Source organism: Aricia agestis, chromosome 13 (genome assembly GCF_905147365.1).
Source record: "Aricia agestis chromosome 13, ilAriAges1.1, whole genome shotgun sequence".
Classification (NCBI taxonomy): Eukaryota; Metazoa; Arthropoda; class Insecta; order Lepidoptera; family Lycaenidae; genus Aricia; species Aricia agestis.
In genome coordinates, this window is record NC_056418.1 from 6672127 (window position 1) to 6690435 (window position 18309).

At 34.6% G+C, this 18309-nt stretch overlaps 3 protein-coding genes across 3 annotated transcripts; 1 reads left to right on the forward strand and 2 right to left on the reverse strand.

The window, feature by feature from the left end:
- Positions 1 to 7271: 7271 nt before the first annotated feature.
- On the reverse strand, positions 7272 to 9312 carry LOC121732953 (cytoplasmic phosphatidylinositol transfer protein 1). Its single transcript, XM_042122991.1, has 8 exons — positions 9175 to 9312; positions 8782 to 8930; positions 8472 to 8560; positions 8359 to 8366; positions 8208 to 8279; positions 7875 to 8129; positions 7630 to 7755; positions 7272 to 7456 (listed from the first exon to the last, which is right to left on the reverse strand). Exons 1-8 carry the CDS (start codon positions 9223 to 9225, stop codon positions 7307 to 7309), a joined length of 900 nt encoding a protein of 299 aa, XP_041978925.1. The 5' UTR covers positions 9226 to 9312; the 3' UTR covers positions 7272 to 7306.
- Positions 9313 to 11917: 2605 nt separating this feature from the next.
- LOC121732951 (trafficking protein particle complex subunit 13) lies at positions 11918 to 13341 on the reverse strand. Its single transcript, XM_042122988.1, has one exon. The coding sequence runs from the start codon at positions 13158 to 13160 to the stop codon at positions 11955 to 11957; it is 1206 nt and encodes a 401-aa protein (XP_041978922.1). The 5' UTR covers positions 13161 to 13341; the 3' UTR covers positions 11918 to 11954.
- A 401-nt stretch (positions 13342 to 13742) lies between these two features.
- LOC121732958 (derlin-2) lies at positions 13743 to 15959 on the forward strand. Its single transcript, XM_042122998.1, has 5 exons — positions 13743 to 14114; positions 14189 to 14422; positions 14846 to 14968; positions 15119 to 15282; positions 15702 to 15959. The coding sequence occupies exons 1-5, from the start codon at positions 14022 to 14024 to the stop codon at positions 15829 to 15831; spliced, it is 744 nt and encodes a 247-aa protein (XP_041978932.1). The 5' UTR covers positions 13743 to 14021; the 3' UTR covers positions 15832 to 15959.
- Positions 15960 to 18309: the final 2350 nt, after the last annotated feature.

Consider the following 18309-nt stretch of genomic DNA (forward strand, 5'->3'; position numbering starts at 1 on the left):
TCGCACGGGGCCATCTTTTACTAAAAAATGGAAAATTACAATGTTATGTCTTGCAGGCTGCAGCTATGTAACAAAAATAAATGAAAAGTAACCTGCATGGAGCCACCCCATTCCCAAGGTGTGCTGTCCTCGATGAAATCATTGACTTTATTATAATACGCTTTAGCACACAAACGTTCTTTTACTGCTTTTTGAAAAAAAAAAAAAACTTGATATAACACAACAAATATACATTGTTACGTTATATTGTATAGCTTTTATCGCGGGCTTTTAGCGCGGCGCCCGAATCAAGAAATCCGTAACGAAAATAAACCTAACACCTCGTCTAACGTTGTTTCAGTTCGGCATACTTCGGCACGGTGTTTGTGTGCGTGCGAATGCACGTAAACTTGCTATTGCTATGCAATAGGTTTACCTCGGCAGTCCTCGAGTGCCACACGTAATATTTTTGTTGTTGTAAAGAAGTATTTAAATACTTAGCTTTATAATATACTAGCGACCCGCCCCAGCTTCGCACGGGTATAAAATATAATATTATAGACTATGTCACTCACTCAAGAAATTATTAAAATCGATTTAGTAGTTTTGAATTATTTAAATATTAATTACTACCCAGTACCCGTGGCCCGCATTTGTCGGTACCGCCGTACCGCCGTACCGCCGCGGCCGTACCGCAGTCAATCTGTAATATCTTCGAAAATATTCATTTAAAGTTTAAAAAATATTCAGTAAAGTATAAAGTATAAGTATAATAGATCTATATTAAATCAATAATGTAAAGCCGTATTGCTTAAAATCGCTTCGAAAATTAGCCATAATTTGAAGTTAAAAGTGAATGACAAAAAAATGTTATTGTGGGATATCCATAAGAGATAGACATAATATACCATCGCGGAGTTTTCTGTAGACCTTTTCATAGTGTACAATATTTAGTAGGTACATTATTTTGATAAATCTCGTAGGTACGATATCACATTAGAAACCCCAAAATTAACAGTATTTCTCCACTATTTAATGAATGTTATTATACTTATAAACCTTCATCTCTATCTATTAATTAAAGAAAACCGCATCAAAATCCGTTGCGTAGTTTTAAAAATTAAAAGGAACAAAGGGACATGAGAGGAAAAAAGCGACTTTGTTTTATAACATGTATATCTATTATGTAGCTATAAAGTTAGGTAAAGTGTTATAGACGATAAATAATTAATAGTGTGAATATAAAACTTAGATAATAATTGGAGTCAACTCACACACTCACAAACTTTCGCCTTTATATTGTGCGACGTGCGTCCGTAAATAGAAAGTCACTGAGTAAGTAGTTATTAAGGACTTAAAAATACGTAGTCTAAATATAATATTTTAAAACACTTTTTGACCCGCCGTACTCAGAGTGGAACATTAATTATTTAAATGCAATTAATTCAAAATGTTGACATAAGCCCCATACATTATCTGTCAAACTCTTAATTAAATCGAAGGTTAATTGTAATTAAATGTCTCTGAGTACGGACTACGGCGGTAAGACCTGTCACTTTTATAAATAACTTAAAAAGCCTTTAAGTTTCCCTTACTTGTACGTTTCGTAGCACTGTGCTACAAAGTGCTACGAAATGCCACCTGAGTATAATGGTGACAGACGAAAGTTTAACACAATAAAAATTGTTCATGTTAACGCATCTAAATTTTATTGTGGCTCCCGTTATAGTCCAGCATTGGTGCAGCAATTTAATTAAAAACATCTCGATTTATGTAACTCCAGACGATCAATTTTAGCAATCAAAAATCATTGACCAATATTATTGAACAATTTATTTGACAATAAGATATTGAATATCAACCCTAGACGGTCAATAATATTGCACTATACGATACTGCACAATAAAATTGATCGTCTAGACGCAGCCTGATTTAATAAAATTATATATTTTTTATTTCAATTATCTTACAATAAATATTCATAAGAACGTTACAAGAGTCTAGAAACTCTTGTGAGAGAAATTGTGTACCTGTTGTATTGCACACACAAAAAGGGCACAATAAAAATATTTCTTTTAGCTGGCCTGGCTCCTTACCTGCTGGATAATATTATTTATGTTTGAGATAAGTAAAACACAAAAATAATGAAATTAATTTTTATTAACTAAATATTAAACATTTAAATTATTTGAACATCCACGATATACCCAAGCTACATCACACTTAATATCATATTCATAACCACACAAAATATATTTAACATTATGATATTATTATGATACACAGTATCGATAAAATGTCTTCTCGGCAGTTTAGAAACTTTGCTTTTACACTTTCGTCGTACATAGTATAATATAGATGCGAGGTGTAACAAAACAGTGATAACTGATAATACTTCAGGGTGCGTATTCACTGTGAAAGTAGCAGAGTAGCAGCGCTGAAACAGTATTTTTTTTTGTATGGAAAACTCATCGCGCTGGGGCCCTTGCCCATACAAATCTCAAAAAAATAGTTTTCAGCGCTGCTATTTTCACCATACACACCCTAAAAAATTATCACTTAGTTTTGTTACATCTTGTATTCATGCCTTCGATATATACCTAATATATCATATATGTATGTAACTGGTGGAGCATCACCTTTGCCGATAGCACAATAAATACATTTAGGCCGATAGATAAGACAAAGTATGTCTCTCTAAAATTATTTATCCCAAAATTATTGCCACAGATATTCCTTATACATTTATTTAAGCATTTTTATGGAATGTTTATTTTTGCGCTATATTTGCTTTTGCAGCTATATATTAGCATGGAAACGGACCGTAAGGAACGTTAGTTTTGTTCTGTATTGATTTATATACTTGGTACAGCTTAGCTAAAAACACATCAGGATTTGGTAAATACAGCGCGTACAGCTCAATGTCGATGCAGTGGAGTGAAAGTATGGCTTTAATCTTACTTCAAACGATATATTGCTATTTGTTTTCTTTTTATCATATTTTGATGGTAGGACAATATAATAGGACTAATTCTAATGTGTGAAGGGGTGGACGGAAGTATTAAATTTGATAGGATGAATATTATAATATTTGTGTTTAAACTATATTAATTAATTATTTACTTAACTGATATGAACGTCGCGCAAAATTTTAGATCGGCAAAAAAGGAAGCAGTACACGTTATTACTTATTGGTAAATCAGTAGGTAGATATTGTACAGCATTTCAGCCGAGAGATCTTAAAAATTTGCGCGGCCTAATAACAAGAGCTCAAAACTACAATTATTGTTTATTCGTTGAAAGTTTATTTCTCTGAGTTCTGACAATAAATTAATGCCAACGACATAAAGACTCATGGAAACTCTGATCTAAAATATATTAGCATAATTATACAGCCTCTTATTGCACATTAAAACTTAAACAACTGAAGTCTGAAATGGTAACACTTTTCTATACATTCATATATTGCAAACACACACTTATATTTACTAGTCACAGTTTACAAATCCATTTGTTCGATCAAATAATAGATAAAAAATTTAAAGTACAGCATTATATAGTGATAAATATTTCTAATTCAATATTTGTTTAATATTATGTTACCAATACATAAGCAAACACATTTACACAAATAAACATTATACAGTTTTTATTTAAGTGCCACTTGCCAAATGCCAGTGATGCTATAAACGCACACATAGCTAATAAATAATTTAAAAAGTTATCTTGAACCATAAATTTAATATATTTACTTTGTCTTGAACCTAAAATGCTTCATACTTCATTATGTTTCTAACATAGGATTCGTATCAGTTTTGTACTATTATATATAACCACTAGACGTTCCGCGCGGCTTCGCCCGCGTAAATTAGATATTTCATAGATAAAATATTAGTCCACAAAAAATAGCCTATGATCCTTCACATGGTCTACTTCTTATCTGACCCAAATAACAGAAAAATTGCTCTAGTAGTTCGTGAGATAAGCCCTTTCAAATAATTTCCCCCGTTTTTTCCACATTTTCCTCTATTTATTCGCTCCTATTAGTCTAAGCGTGATAAAATATAGCCTTCCTCGATAAATGGGCTATCCAACACTGAAAGGATTTTTCAAATCTGACCAGTAGTTGCTAAATAAACAACAAACAAACAAACTCTTCCGCTTTATAATATTAAGTATAGACTATAGATATTACCACTAGAAGTGTATCCAATAAAAAACTCGAGACGCCAAAATTTAATAATCAGTATGGCAAAAGAACTTCCCAATACATGATATCTCATTTAATAAACAATCTGCCTATAAAGATTTAAGAGGATATAAATAAATCAAATTTAAAGAAGTCACTCAAAACTTACTTTGCGGATATGGAGCACCTTATATAATACTCATTAAGCAAACTTGTTTACATTGTCAGCAGTCTATCTGCCGCGCTGCCATAGTATAAAGAGGGGAAGTAAGTTATCTTCGGCACCGCGCGCGGCTTGATGTGTGCGCCATAGTATCAATACGTCGCCACGTACGGCACACAACAAAATCTCGGCGGTACCAGCCTAGTAAAACTGGCCGAAGATAACTTACTTCCCCTCCTTTTACTATGGCGCTGCGCGCCACGCCGTGGCGTCAGCGCGGAGTTGACTGTACGATGGATCGCTCAGTGAATATTACCTATGTTGTTTCTAATTCTTATATTATTATGTCATTTGTACAATTTAGTTTATACTTAATATCGTTAAATATTATGTTAGTACGTAGTATAATGTTTGTCTTCCTTTTGTGGCTCTGTTATCTTTAAAACAAGAGAACCTCTTTTATATTGTCTACACAACTCGGCTACGGGTTAAAGACAATATTTTGTCAGAATTGTAATTTTACATGTTATGAAATAAATAAATAAAATAAATAAATAAAAATATTATAGAACAAAATACAAAAATATTTAAAATAGCACATTTCATTAAATGTATTAGGAGTATTTAACATCTAAATGTAAGTGGCAGTATTAGGCCAGACATGTATGAAAAATAAGCAGAAAAATTGTATGTAAGCTTTTAAAGGTAAAGTTTAAAAGAGTAAATTTAATGCAAGAAATATTTGTGCCCTTAAAATCTAGACTAAGCAGTGCCTAAATTATATTACGAGGGCTGCTATTTATGTATCCGGAACTGGCCACTTACAAGAACAATATTTAAAAAGTAATTACAACATTTGAAAATAGAACTCTTTGGTTGAAGAATACATTTTGTTTCATGTGACTGTCAATTATTTTTCCATTGTGGAGTCATTTTGAAAATTGCGTGTCTTCATTTGCCATGGATTTAATGCGTGAACATTTTCGTGCAATGATTTACTACGATTTTCGGCGTGGGCTAAATCAACAACAGTGCTTTATTCAACTCATCGCAACTTTTGGAGATGAAGCACCATCAAAAACCACTGTTTATCACTGGTACAGTGAGTTTAATCGTGGGCGGTCTATGCTCACGGATGAAAATAAAGAAGGTCGCCCAAAAACAGCTGTTGTCCCACAAAATATAGATGCTGTGCGGGAACTAATAATGCGTGATCGTCATGTTACATATCGCGAGATAGAGGCGTCCTTAGGCATAAGTATGACGAGCATACATAAGATATTACACGAACATTTGGCTGTAAAAAAAATATGTTCGCGTTGGATTCCGCACAACTTGACAATCGATCAAAAACGGGCTCGTGTCGATTGGTGCAAAAAAATGATAAAAAAATACAACCGTGGTACGTCAAAAGCCGTTTATAATATCTACACAGGTGATGAATCTTGGATCTATGCATATGACCCCGAAACTAAACAACAGTCAACGGTGTGGGTGTTCCAAGATGAGCCGAAACCAACAAAAGTTACTCGTGCAAAAAGTACTTTGAAGCAAATGGTCGCCTGTTTTTTTGGAATTAATGGACATGTGGCTACAGTGCCATTAGAGAATCGTAAAACGGTTAATTCTGAATGGTATACGACCATTTGTTTACCAGAAGTCTTTGAAGAAATAAGAAAGGACAACCGACACCGCAGAATCATATTACATCACGACAATGCTAGCTGTCACACCTCAGCTGAAACAACTCAGTTTTTGGAGGGTCAAAAGATCGAATTGACTGGTCATCCGCCGTACAGCCCTGATTTGGCACCTAACGATTTCTTTTTATTTCCATACGCGAAGAACAAATTACGTGGTCAACGTTTTTCGAGCCGCGAAGAGGCTGTTGATGCGTTCAAAATGCACGTTTTGGAGATACCTCAATCAGAATGGAAAAAGTGCTATGAAAATTGGTTCCAGCGTATGCAAAAGTGTGTCGATCATCGCGGCGAATATTTTGAAAAGCAATAAAACCATATTAAATGATATATGTTTGTTTCTTTTTTTAATTCCGGATACATAAATAGCAGCCCTCGTAGTTATGGCAACATAACAAGCGTGTAAGTACATTTTTATTTTTACAATATCATACATCGCACAACCTCAGTTTTAAATAGTACATTCAAAACATTCATTTTTAAGTAAATTTTAGTAATATTGGTTGTATTGCACAATAATAATAATAAAGCTCCCACACCGGTTTCGATGACGGTGGCCGGTTTTATTGAAACCAGGCCAGCTACGCAGGAGTAATTTTATAGTGCCCAAGTGTGTTCAGTACACAAGAGCACTCTCTATTCCTTTACTCTCATAACCCAGTGGGACGGAAGACCGACACGACCGGCGAGAGATGAGGCGCAGGACAGACTTTTTACATGCCCATCCGACGCATGGATCATCTTACTTGTCAGACAATCAGATGATCAGCCTGCATTGTCCTAACCAAACTTGGAAATAACATGTTTCCAACGCAGGAATCGAACCCACGACCTCCGAGTCAAGAGTCGCGTTCTATGTATACCACTATGTTTTATTGCACAAATTATTATTATTATCATAGCTATGACTGTAATTGAAACGATACAATAAACATTGCCATTTAAAAATGGAATATTTTAGATGTTTATTTTTAATTTGTTATCAAAATATGGATTACAATATTGTTAGTATATCCAAAAATTTAAATTAAGACGTCATAAGAATGCAACAACGAACACAAACAAAGAACACTACGCCCATGAAATACTAATTATGATAAAAGATCAACAAACAATTGATCAATAACAACACAACTATATACCACACCTAAAAAGTCTTAGGTGCATATTTGACATTGATCTAAGATATAATGATAATAACAAGGTACAGAATTTTATATTATGCGTCGATTCACCATTTCAACTTTAAATACATACATACATAATTTTATTGGTTTAAGACCAAGAAAACCAAGATTTACTTTCCCCTGATGGTGTACTAACTGGACTCTTTGGTGATTTTGGTGTCTTTGGTGTTTGAGGCTGTGAGTTAGTCTGGGACCCTGCACCCTCCTGAGTTTCGACTGCTTCTAATGCCGTTTGAACCTGAAATATATTATGATAGTATTTTAATGTCACAGATATTCATATTTTACTGAAATATGCAGAAATGTTGCACTTTTGAAAGGAGAATTTCTTTCATTTTTTTTAGTATGGCACTACTGAAGTGTTAGTTTTTTTTTAAATTAAAATGCATTAGAAATACAAGGAAAACCAACCTTCATGTTAGTCTTAGCTTGCATGTCTTTCTCATAATTTCGTACATCTTCTATGGTCATGTTGAACCACTCGTCCATCCATGTGAATGCTTGCCTGTGGCCCAAAAGAAGAATTTCTCTGATAGCCTGTAATAGAAAATAAAAAAACAGAATAAGAGAATATTAATAAATTCTGCCACAAGTTCTTCAAAGGATAAAGAATTATTCTTAAAAAACTCTTCGTAAAACTGAATGAAATAAATTACCAGTTGAACATAATCTTCAACTCTCGTTTGTAAGCCCCACACTTCAAACTTGGCATGCACCACTTTATAGCAGCACATGATTGGCTGTTGAGTATCCCTCCACCCCTCTGAAAGTGGCCCACGCTGCGTCTTCTCCGATTTGAACAACTTAGGGTCTTCTGATTCCTTGTAGTGGTGCGGTTTAACTTCATCAAAAGCGATATCAATCACATCTACCTCCCTAGTTTCAAGTTCTTCAGGTGATAGGTTTAAGCACTAAAACAGTTTTTTTTTTAATTAGTAATACAGTAAAAAGTTTAATCTTGTCTGTAAGTTGTAGCTAGTCATACTTACATTTTCAGTGGTTCCATTATTATTTTCATATCTTGTTTGTATGGATATTGAAAATTTTGGTAAGAAGGAACACTGCAAACAGAAAAAGCAGAACATTAAAAAAATGTGAAAAACTAAAATAATAATTTATTAGTAAAGATAATTAACTTACAGTATATTCTGTGTTAACAGCAGCCAGCAGATTATGAAATGAAAAAGAAATATTTGTATAATTTTAATTTAGGTATATTGGAATTTCAAGAAAGAAAAAGAAATATCTTTTACCTGTGATGGTGAATGGGTAGTAATTCCAAGCTTTTTCTGTGACATAAAATATCTTTGGTGTAAGACTTTGGATCCAGTATGGTAGATGACTGAAATAAACAAAGTTCATGAATGTAGTGTTCTGAAAAACATCTACTTACTCGTATTTGTTATCTATTACCGTTTAAAGGAGGAAAAGATTGAAACTTAACTAAACAGGATAAATCATGACTGAAAAATAATTTTCTAATGAACTCTATTTAATTGATTATTCACAACAGTTTGTTTAATATATACTGTGGACTTTTAACTCATTTAGTTTATAGCAAACCTTGATAAATGGATTCTCTTCTCTGTAAACTGTCCTCTACCATTAGTCTCATCATTAACTTCCTCGTTAGCTATCACTTCCACCCCTTCCCCGCCGTGGGACTGCTCAAAACTATGCCGAGCTATCATATACAACTGCCCAATACGATACTGAAGGCAAAAAACAATATACAAATAAAACTTGTTTTTTATACTTTTGTTTACTTTTAAAGTACAAAAAAAATAGGCGTTAATCAGTTAATAAGCTGAGGTGTTATTCAGATAATAAACTGAGGCGTTAATCAGCTAATTAGCTGAATTACGCCTATTGTTCTATTTACTGAGCTACGAAATGAAGTGGCTACTGGCTCAACAGAATTGGGAGGAAAATAATATTAAAGACTGGAGTGCTTACCTCTTCAACAGTCATTGGCATACAAATCCTGTATTCCTTAGTTAGAACCATCTTTGTAAATACTTTGTGTAATATTATATAAACTCCTAAATAAAATATATAGTACTGAATTCTTTGAAATTACAAAACTTCGTAGTTTGCCAGTACAGATTTTTAATATATCAAAACACAAAAATTTGTTTTTAACCTGACAGTTGACACTTCTTATTTTTCCTCTTTTTTTTCATTCTTATAATGGCACTTCGGCTATAACCCAGGGCTTCATAACGTTATCGAATACCCGCAAAATATCGTTACGTACCGGTATTTTCATAATGGTAGCCAGATAACGGTATTTTTTTATCGATATCTAGTAACAAAACAAAAAATATCGTTATGAAATTACCGGTAAATATAACGATATTTTCTGGTATAAGGTATGCGGTATGCGTCGTGCACCAAATCTCACTCGCAGCCCAACTTTCGACTTCCGAGCACCAGTTTTTATATACGTGGGAGAGCCATGCTTCGGCACGAATGGGCCGGCTTGACCGGAGAAATACCACGTTCTCATAGAAAACCGGCGTGAAACAGCGCTTGCGCTGTGTTTCGCCGAGTGAGTGAGTTTACCGGAGGCATAATCCCCTCCTCTATTCCCTTCCCTTCTCTTCCCTACCCTCCCCTATTACCCTATTCCCTCTTAAAAGGCCGGCAACGCACCTGCAGCTCTTCTGATGCTGCGAGTGTCCATGGGTGACGGAAGTTGCTTTCCATCAGGTGACCCGTTTGCTCGTTCGCCCCCTTATTTTCATTTAAAAAAAACTTTGACTTAACAAGTCAAGATGGTGCTGCAATTTGTTTAGTCAATGAATGCAGAAAATTATGTAAGGTACCTATGTCCGTATTTATTTACTTGTTTTAATTGTGGCGAATGCGGGAGATTGGCAAAATATGGATAATTATTTGTATGTTATTATGTATTTATTACTAGAATTCTAAGCTTAATACATAATATATATTTTGTAGAATGTAGTTAAAAATATCAACACATTTAAAAAAGAAAGCACAAAATTATATCATAGCATTTACAAAATATGTAGGTATTATAACACGGAGAATATTTTAAGGAGCGTAGCCCGTCGGATCAGAGGCGCTTTGCACACGACGGGACGGGGCGGACCGGTCAATTTCGCCGCGAACGATAGCACAAAGAGAATCCTACAATATGTATTACCAACGCACACCAAGGGCAAAAAGAACGCTCCGCAGGTCCCCGGCGGGCTCTGGCGGCGCGGCATGTCCGTGGATCACACAAACCAGTTTTCATGCAGTAACGCGGACGGCGCGGCGGCGCGAGGCGGCAGCTAGCTCTATTCTCTCTATCTCCACTAGAATGAACTTCCTGAACTGACTGCCTCCACTCGTCGGTGTGCTTTGTGTACCACCTCGCCCCGTCGTCTGCAACAACAGAGTCCGTCCGGCAGCCAGCGCATGGCGCACGTGCTGAAAATACAATAATTTACTATACAAACCATAAATTAGTAATATTTGAACAAAGATACTGAGCACTGAACTACTGAGTACTGACTATGTCATTCTTCCTATAATATACATTATACATAGATAGAATTAGACGTCATTTTTCCTATAATATATACCTACTGGTCAATGACAACAACAGACACGTCTAGTTTAATTTTGTGCATACTGCATACTGAATTGACTGATTAAATTAAGTACTTATGTTACAAAAGGTAACGTTTTCAAAGAACATATATTTACCGTTATAAATCCTATTTACCGTTATAACATTTACCGGTATTAATTCAAATTTTTACCGTTATTTCTAGTATCGGGTAAATTTTCATACCGTTATCTATGCCCTTGAAGCAATAACGTTATGAAAAAATACCGGTATTTGAAGCCCTGCTATAACCATGGCCAGTGTCGAGTATAATATTATGGCGGGAAAACAATATTCTTTATTACAATTTTTTTCTATATTATCGTCAGGTCAGTCAGGTCTAAAGTCTAGTCAAAGTCTAAGTATAAAGTCAATACAGTCAAGAAGTCAAGTCGGTCGATTCAGTAAAGTGGTAGACGCTTTATTGACACTTTCGATGGAGTTTTGGAGGGAACACAAAAGAGCACGTTTCTGGTTATTACATCACTTTCCCACACTTATGCACGATAACGAATATCTAATGGTTAATATCCTACCAATATTACACATTAAAAACCCAGGTAACACAATTTTAGGAAAATAATATAAAAACACAACATCACTCTTTCACATTCTCCGCAAAACTCCTTTTTCCTCTTTTTACAGCAGTTAAAACAATGGAACGCGGGTGAACGCGGGGAGTTCCATTTAGCGTTAAAAGCGATAAAAACACGCAAAATGCCTCCTATTTTGAGCGTTTTGATCGTTTTTAACGCTAAATGGAACGCGGGGAATATCTGTGCTCGGCTGTTATGAAATCTGTGTTGTTGTGTTTTAGTCCATATGAAATCTGTGTTGTTGTGTTTTAGTCCATATTTAATTTTTGTTAAAATTGTGTGCAGCTTTAACCACAATGTAACATATGAATATGATCAACATTCATATAATATTATAAAGCAGTTAAGCTGTACTCATAACCCATTAGCTAATGTCAGTAACTCTTTTTACTTCCATTAAAATCGAACTGCAGTGCATGTTTTCATATTTTATAATATGGAATAAAGAAAAAGTCAAATATAGATATAATATATTATTTCCATTTTAATTACAACTATGAGTCTATGACATGAGGAAAATTTTAATAAACATAAATTGATGCTAATTCATCATAATCATAAGTTCTGTGTAAGAATAAATCCACTAGAGATACTCCTGTAATATTATGTATTCCTGTATTTATGGGCAGAGCTGTAAGAGCAATAGTAGTGCCCTGTCCGGGCTCCAAGCATCCCAGTTTCCTGTTAGAAACTCCACACCAGAGTATACTAGAGCTCTGAAGGGAATGCAGTTTTAAAATCAAATCTAGTTTTCTGTCAGTAGCATTTACTATCTTACATTTGAAACTGAATGGCTCATCAACTTCAACCTTGTCTGGCAAATTCTCATATGTAATCCTAATATCCCCATAATCGGGTGTCATTCTTTGCAACTGACTAGTTTGCAGTCTTCCTTTTTCACCTAAATTTGATCTCCACACGATATCAAATTTACCAATATTTCTTGCGGCCGCCAAGAGTTTAATATCTTTTGCGATTGACTCCTTGGGAGTTAAGCAGTACAAGTATTGACAACTCTCCTGCGGCTGAAGTAAAGTGACATCTCCAAAGACTGATGTACCATCATCAATTTCGTTTAATGATTTAACACTAAACTGCTGACTGCCTTCCAGAGTCACTTGTTCCAGTATAATAGGTCCGGATGTTATATTCTGAACCTGTGCCTCTAGGAAAACGTCATCAGACTCCACGTTGCAAAATTTTGTTTTCACATCCAACGGTTTCATAACTTCAAACTTGAAAAACTTTCTAAATGAAGCTGGGGTGTTATAATTGGACATGTATGTCACTTCACAAACCAATATGTGGGTTCCCAAATCTTTGACTTCATGATGAATGACATCACTCAATGTTTCATCCACGTCCAGCATGATAGGTTTCTGGTTCTGTGTTGTCAATGGAACTCTCTGTAAGCTTGTTTGTAAATCTGCTTTTATAGATACACTTTGAACTGGCTGGTTGGTCTCATTGTGCACACAAACATAACAGGAAAATGTTTCACCCAGGTAAATGTTGCCAAAACTTTGTGGCAATAGGAGGAACTGTCCCACAGCGAGGGTTTCCATTTGCACGACCGCTGTGGCATCTTCCTTTAAAAAGTTGTTTAGAATATTTCCTGGCAGATCCTTAAAGTCGCAAGTCACAATTTTTGGACTAACCAGGGCGGGCTTGGTTAATCTCATGACTTTTAAAGCCACCAAGTGTTCCACCTGATCTTTGCTATCCATAGTTTAATAGATTACTGTGTTATATTCGTATAATCAGTATTTGTAATGATTTTGTGATGTGTGCAATATTCATTAAATCTAAAATACTTTTAATATTATCGAAGTATTCACATAAAAAAGGATGTTAAATGTGAATTTACCACAAAAATGTTCTAGCAGAATATTATAGCCACTTATGGTCTTACGTTAGAGCAGCATTTATTAATTTATTCTAAATAATATTGAATAAAACCATGAATAAAACTCAAATTTCTAGGATTAATAAAATTTCCACAAAATTATTTTGACAATGACATATGACATTTTGATAACAATCACCTGAGTACTTTTCCTAACGGCCCGGCCGCACCTGCGTGATGCGTCTATCATCCGAAGCTTCGTGCTTATTAAGACGATACAGTACTATTGGACGATGCACGCAGGTCCGAAGCTTCGTGCTATGAGACGACACTATTGGATGATATACGTAGATAGTCCATTGATAGTATCGGTTTTAGCGCGAAGCACTACGCATATGCGGCCGCGGCATAAAAGAGCTAAGATGGCAACACTGCCCTAATCTGTGGACTGTGTGTAAAATGAAAAAAAAAGTTTTATGACAGAAGTTGTGGATTGTGTTTAGAAGATAATATTATTTTGTGATTAATTTTGCAGTCGTGGCCAAAATAATGAAGTAATTGTGATTTTAAATAGTTTTCCTGCTTTATTAATCTAAAAACAGTGTAACAGCAAATGCGTGATGTAATATTTTTTTTGCGCTCGTAGCGACTGATGTGGCCCAATAGAACCCCAGCGAAGTGTCAAACTTAAAAATGTTTATCAGTTGATTTTAGTAAATTTTATTTATTATTTTAATTAAAAATGGCATATCAAACATTTTTGCAAGAGTATATGCTTATACCACCAGTGACGAGGGTTTATACCACTGCGTGCGTCATTACTACTCTGGCGGTGGTAAGGAAATTGTTTTTTCTTATTTGTATTGAGATTCCAGAAAGAAAGTAGTTATATTTATTTATCTCTTTCAGCAACTGGATCTAGTGTCACCGTTCACACTATATTTCAATCCAATATTAATATTGAGCAGGTTTCAAATATGGAGAGCTATTACTACATTCCTCTTCTTTGGAAACCTAGGGTTTAATTTCTTCTTCAACATTATATTTACATATAGATACTGTCGAATGTTGGAGGAGGGCTCATTTAGGGGAAGAACTGCTGACTTTGTGGTTATGTTTGTTTTTGGTGGAGTGTTAATGATAGTATCCTTTTCAAACAAAATACTAATATTTTATTATGTACTAATCTCTTATTTTATTTTATTAAATTCGGAAAACTAATGGCTACATACAAATATAAACAGAAGAATACACTCTTATGTTTTTACATAGACAGAAAATCTAACAAGAAACATGAAGTTAATAACACAAAGTTTAACAAACAATAAAATATATTATGTAAATCGCACACAAAATAGAAATACATTTTTTTAATGTAGAAACGCTTTTATCATAATAACATTAATATGAATCTCTTATTTCCATTCATTTAATACTTTTCCACAGCATTTATGATCAAAATTATTAAATAGTAATAATATCTACATTTGAGCGAGACTTTGTTTTACTAATTTATTTACTGAAGTACATGCTACTAATGTATAATGTTCCTTAATAAATTTTCAGTTATGTGCTTTCTTTGTTAACTTATTATTTTTAGGTCAAGCATTTACTGTAATGATTGTATATATTTGGTCGAGGCGTAATGTTTTTGTTCGGATGAACTTCTTTGGATTGATGAATTTCCAGGTATGTTTTTTTTTCAATAAGTAAGATTTTTCTCCTAGGCAAAATATAAATTTATTTGCAATTAAAGTTACTGCTAAAGCTTATGAATACAGCATCTTATTTAATGTTATAAGTATCACATTTTTCATTGAAGACTTATATTTTTTTCAGGCACCCTACCTGCCTTGGGTTTTACTAGGTTTCTCAGTCCTTCTTGGTAATTCAATCTCTGTAGACTTGGTTGGAATGGCTATCGGTCACATATATTTCTTCCTTGAGGATGTTCTACCGAGGCAGAGAGGCGGCCAAAAAATTTTAAAGACACCAAAGTTTTTGTAAGTAAAATCTACCTGGCTTATTAATAACTGAAATAAGATATGACTAACAGTAGGCAGTGTAACTATCATTGTCTCGATTATTATGACAAAGAGAGCAACTTGAAATAGTTGTCTTATTATTTTTTTATTATTAAAGCTGTAGTTAATGATATTTTGAATCTGATTTAATCCACTGTTTACATGTCTGTAAAAAAGGGTTTCCTAGTCCACAGTCCATACTAAGTACTACAAAAGTGCAAAGTAATAAAGATTATTACTTTGCACTTTTATGTTGACTTTACCTGTGCATATATTGAAACAAGTGTTACAAACATAATCAAGTTCCTTTGTTTATTGTCATTGAAAATATTATATTATTTTTATATTATTGTTATGGTAAAAAGTAGTGAAGAAGTCTAGATGATTTTTTTTTTCAGAAAAAGGATTTTTGATCCAGTGCCAGATGAGCCAGAATATGAACCCATGCCAGAGCTTGCCAATGTCAGACCAGGAGGCTTCGACTGGCGCCGTCGGAACGTATTTAATGAAGATGAGGACAATAGATAAGGTGTATTTTAAAACTCAGTGTGATCCACAAAACCAAAATGTTTTAATTTAAATGTACTATATTATTGTAAAGGAAAAATTATTGATGGTATTTTTTAAATGGAATAAACAGTAAGCATTTGAATGTCCAATGATTCTTATTTGTTCAGTACAAGTAATCTTTTGATTTGAATACAAGATCTTCTAAGCAAATTATGGTAATTCACTTTATAAAATATAGTTTAAATTAAAAAACTAAATCTTAAGTCTTAACCCTCTGCCACATCTTACAAGTAGCAGTGTGCATGCATTGTTTTTGGCTTATTCTCGAAGTTTCAGGTGTGGCATAGGTGCTGGGTTTTTGTTGCCTGTCTGGTATCGCACATGCATGCATTTAAGGCAGCAACCTCATACCTCAAATGTGTGACATAATTTCTTCATGAATAGCCGCGTCAAGGCGGCCTCGAGTTTTCTAATCCGAGGCTGCCTCGCGTGGCATGGCCGAGCCGCCGTGAGGATTAGCTATGTATGTTTATTTTTCTCTATGGCTTAGCCAGCATCAGCGTTCAGTTTAACTTGAAACGCACAACTAACACGCAACGAATAAGCGAGGCAAAACACTACCGTCTTGACTGAGCGCGGCAAACGTACCGAGGCGCCGAACATCGACAAAAACCGACAACGCTGGGCTCGGGCCACGGCACGCTCGGGCTAGGCAGCGCGTATGTTGGCCTCGGGTGAGGCACGTCTTGATAGAGGATTTGCCTCGCGAGGCTGCTCGCTCAGTCAGTACGCGGCTAAAAAGGACAGCCTAAAGGAAAGCCCTTAAGAGGGCGACTAACCCAAAAAAATCAAACATCGTCCTTCTCTCTTCACACTCACGCCCGTCTTTCATATGCCAGGTGAAAAAGGACGACGCGGATTCATCGCCAAATTAGTTTTTTCTCAATAACTCGATAAATATACAACATTTTAAAAATCCGCTAGGTCGATCTCTCAATGATAGAATATTATACAATGTGTTAAAATTTTAACTTAGTTCAATGCACGGTTATGGCAATCAATAAAAAATTCGTGAAAATTAGATGCATCTTTGTGATTTTTTTCTATCGAGAAAATTTTAAGATATCGTGTTTTTGCTCAGATCGAATTCTCGGAAATATAATGTAGTATCTAATTTTAGAAAATGAAACAATTCGGGGCTTATTTTCAAGTATAAAAATGAATTATAAAATAGACACTTTAGGGTTAGTCGCCCCCTTAAGGAATTAAAATAAAAAAAAATAAACAAATATTCATCTCAACTGTTTATTTCAATTTTTCTACATTTTGAATCTTCAACTCGATGATCACAATTTACAACATACTATCATTCAATATTATAGGTTTTGTGACTATATATTTCTGCCTCAACTTCGGTTTCTATGACGAGTGCTCACTTAAGATACGACAGCTAAAAGAACATACGCACACATTATACACTATTTAGAAGCGACAAAAATGCCCTTAAACTGAACCTATCTAGGTTAGTAGCTAGTATACAGGTTTTAGCCGTAACACAGATTCAAGACAAGTCTTGTTAACATGTCACATGAGACAAAACTTTCAACTGTTGTGTCCCAAGTAAGCACTAGTTCTTATGTAAAATATGTGTAATACAGGCACACCTACAGGTAAATGCATATAAGTATTTAAGTTATGCGTCCACACAGCTAATGTCTTATAAGAATCAATGTTTTCATGTTTCTACAACAAATGTATTAAAAATTAATATTCAAAACGATGATTCCCAGAAGACATTAGAAATGATTTTCATAGTTTATTACATTCCCAAAATAAGGACTCTGAAGATATCATATTATATTGAAACAATTTATTTTAAAGTAAGTCAAAGGGTGAAAATGGAATAATTATAATTTCCGGTAATAAAATCTCAGGAAAGGATATAATAAGGTGAATTTTAATCACCGAGGCTAAAATATCATCGGAGACGACATTTAAGTAGTGTCCGACCGAAGCTTCGGCTTCGGCTTCGGCGGCCGAAGCCTTCGGCCAAATAAAACATCTTCGGCGAACCTTCGGTTTCGCCGAAGGTCCGAGCAACCGTCGAAATTGAACGAACTGTTACGAAAGACTGTGTGAAATGTGAATCATAAGAGAGCGACGCGACGGACCGGTCGTGTATGGAGAAGGCGCTGGGAGTCACTGTCAAATACAATAAACAAACACTAACTTCTAATAAATCATGTAATTTTTTATTAAGAAATTACTGTTTGTTTATTTTATTTTTTAGTCTAATTTCAGTCTAGTCGAGTAAAACAAAGACTGATTGATTGGTCTAATTATTGTTATTTGCGAAATAATAAAGAAATGATTATTTTTTACAATAGTACAGTCAATATAGTAGTTGTAGAATGCGTGAGCGGGAACTTAAGAGATTTCTGCTGGAACTTATTCAGGGTGCTTAGGGACAAAACATACTAAAAGTCCTTAAGTCTA

Coding starts and splice junctions, on each gene's coding strand:
- LOC121732953 (XM_042122991.1), bottom strand. CDS start 9,225: ATGGTTCTAACTAAGGAATACAGGATTTGTATGCCAATGACTGTTGAA. Junction 7,756..7,874: donor TTGAAGATTATGTTCAACTG/GTAATTTATTTC, acceptor TTTCTATTACAG/GCTATCAGAGAAATTCTTCT. Junction 7,457..7,629: donor AAGCTAAGACTAACATGAAG/GTTGGTTTTCCT, acceptor AATATATTTCAG/GTTCAAACGGCATTAGAAGC.
- LOC121732951 (XM_042122988.1), bottom strand. CDS start 13,160: ATGGATAGCAAAGATCAGGTGGAACACTTGGTGGCTTTAAAAGTCATG.
- LOC121732958 (XM_042122998.1), top strand. CDS start 14,022: ATGGCATATCAAACATTTTTGCAAGAGTATATGCTTATACCACCAGTG. Junction 14,423..14,845: donor TTGGTGGAGTGTTAATGATA/GTATCCTTTTCA, acceptor ATAAATTTTCAG/TTATGTGCTTTCTTTGTTAA. Junction 14,969..15,118: donor TTGGATTGATGAATTTCCAG/GTATGTTTTTTT, acceptor TATTTTTTTCAG/GCACCCTACCTGCCTTGGGT.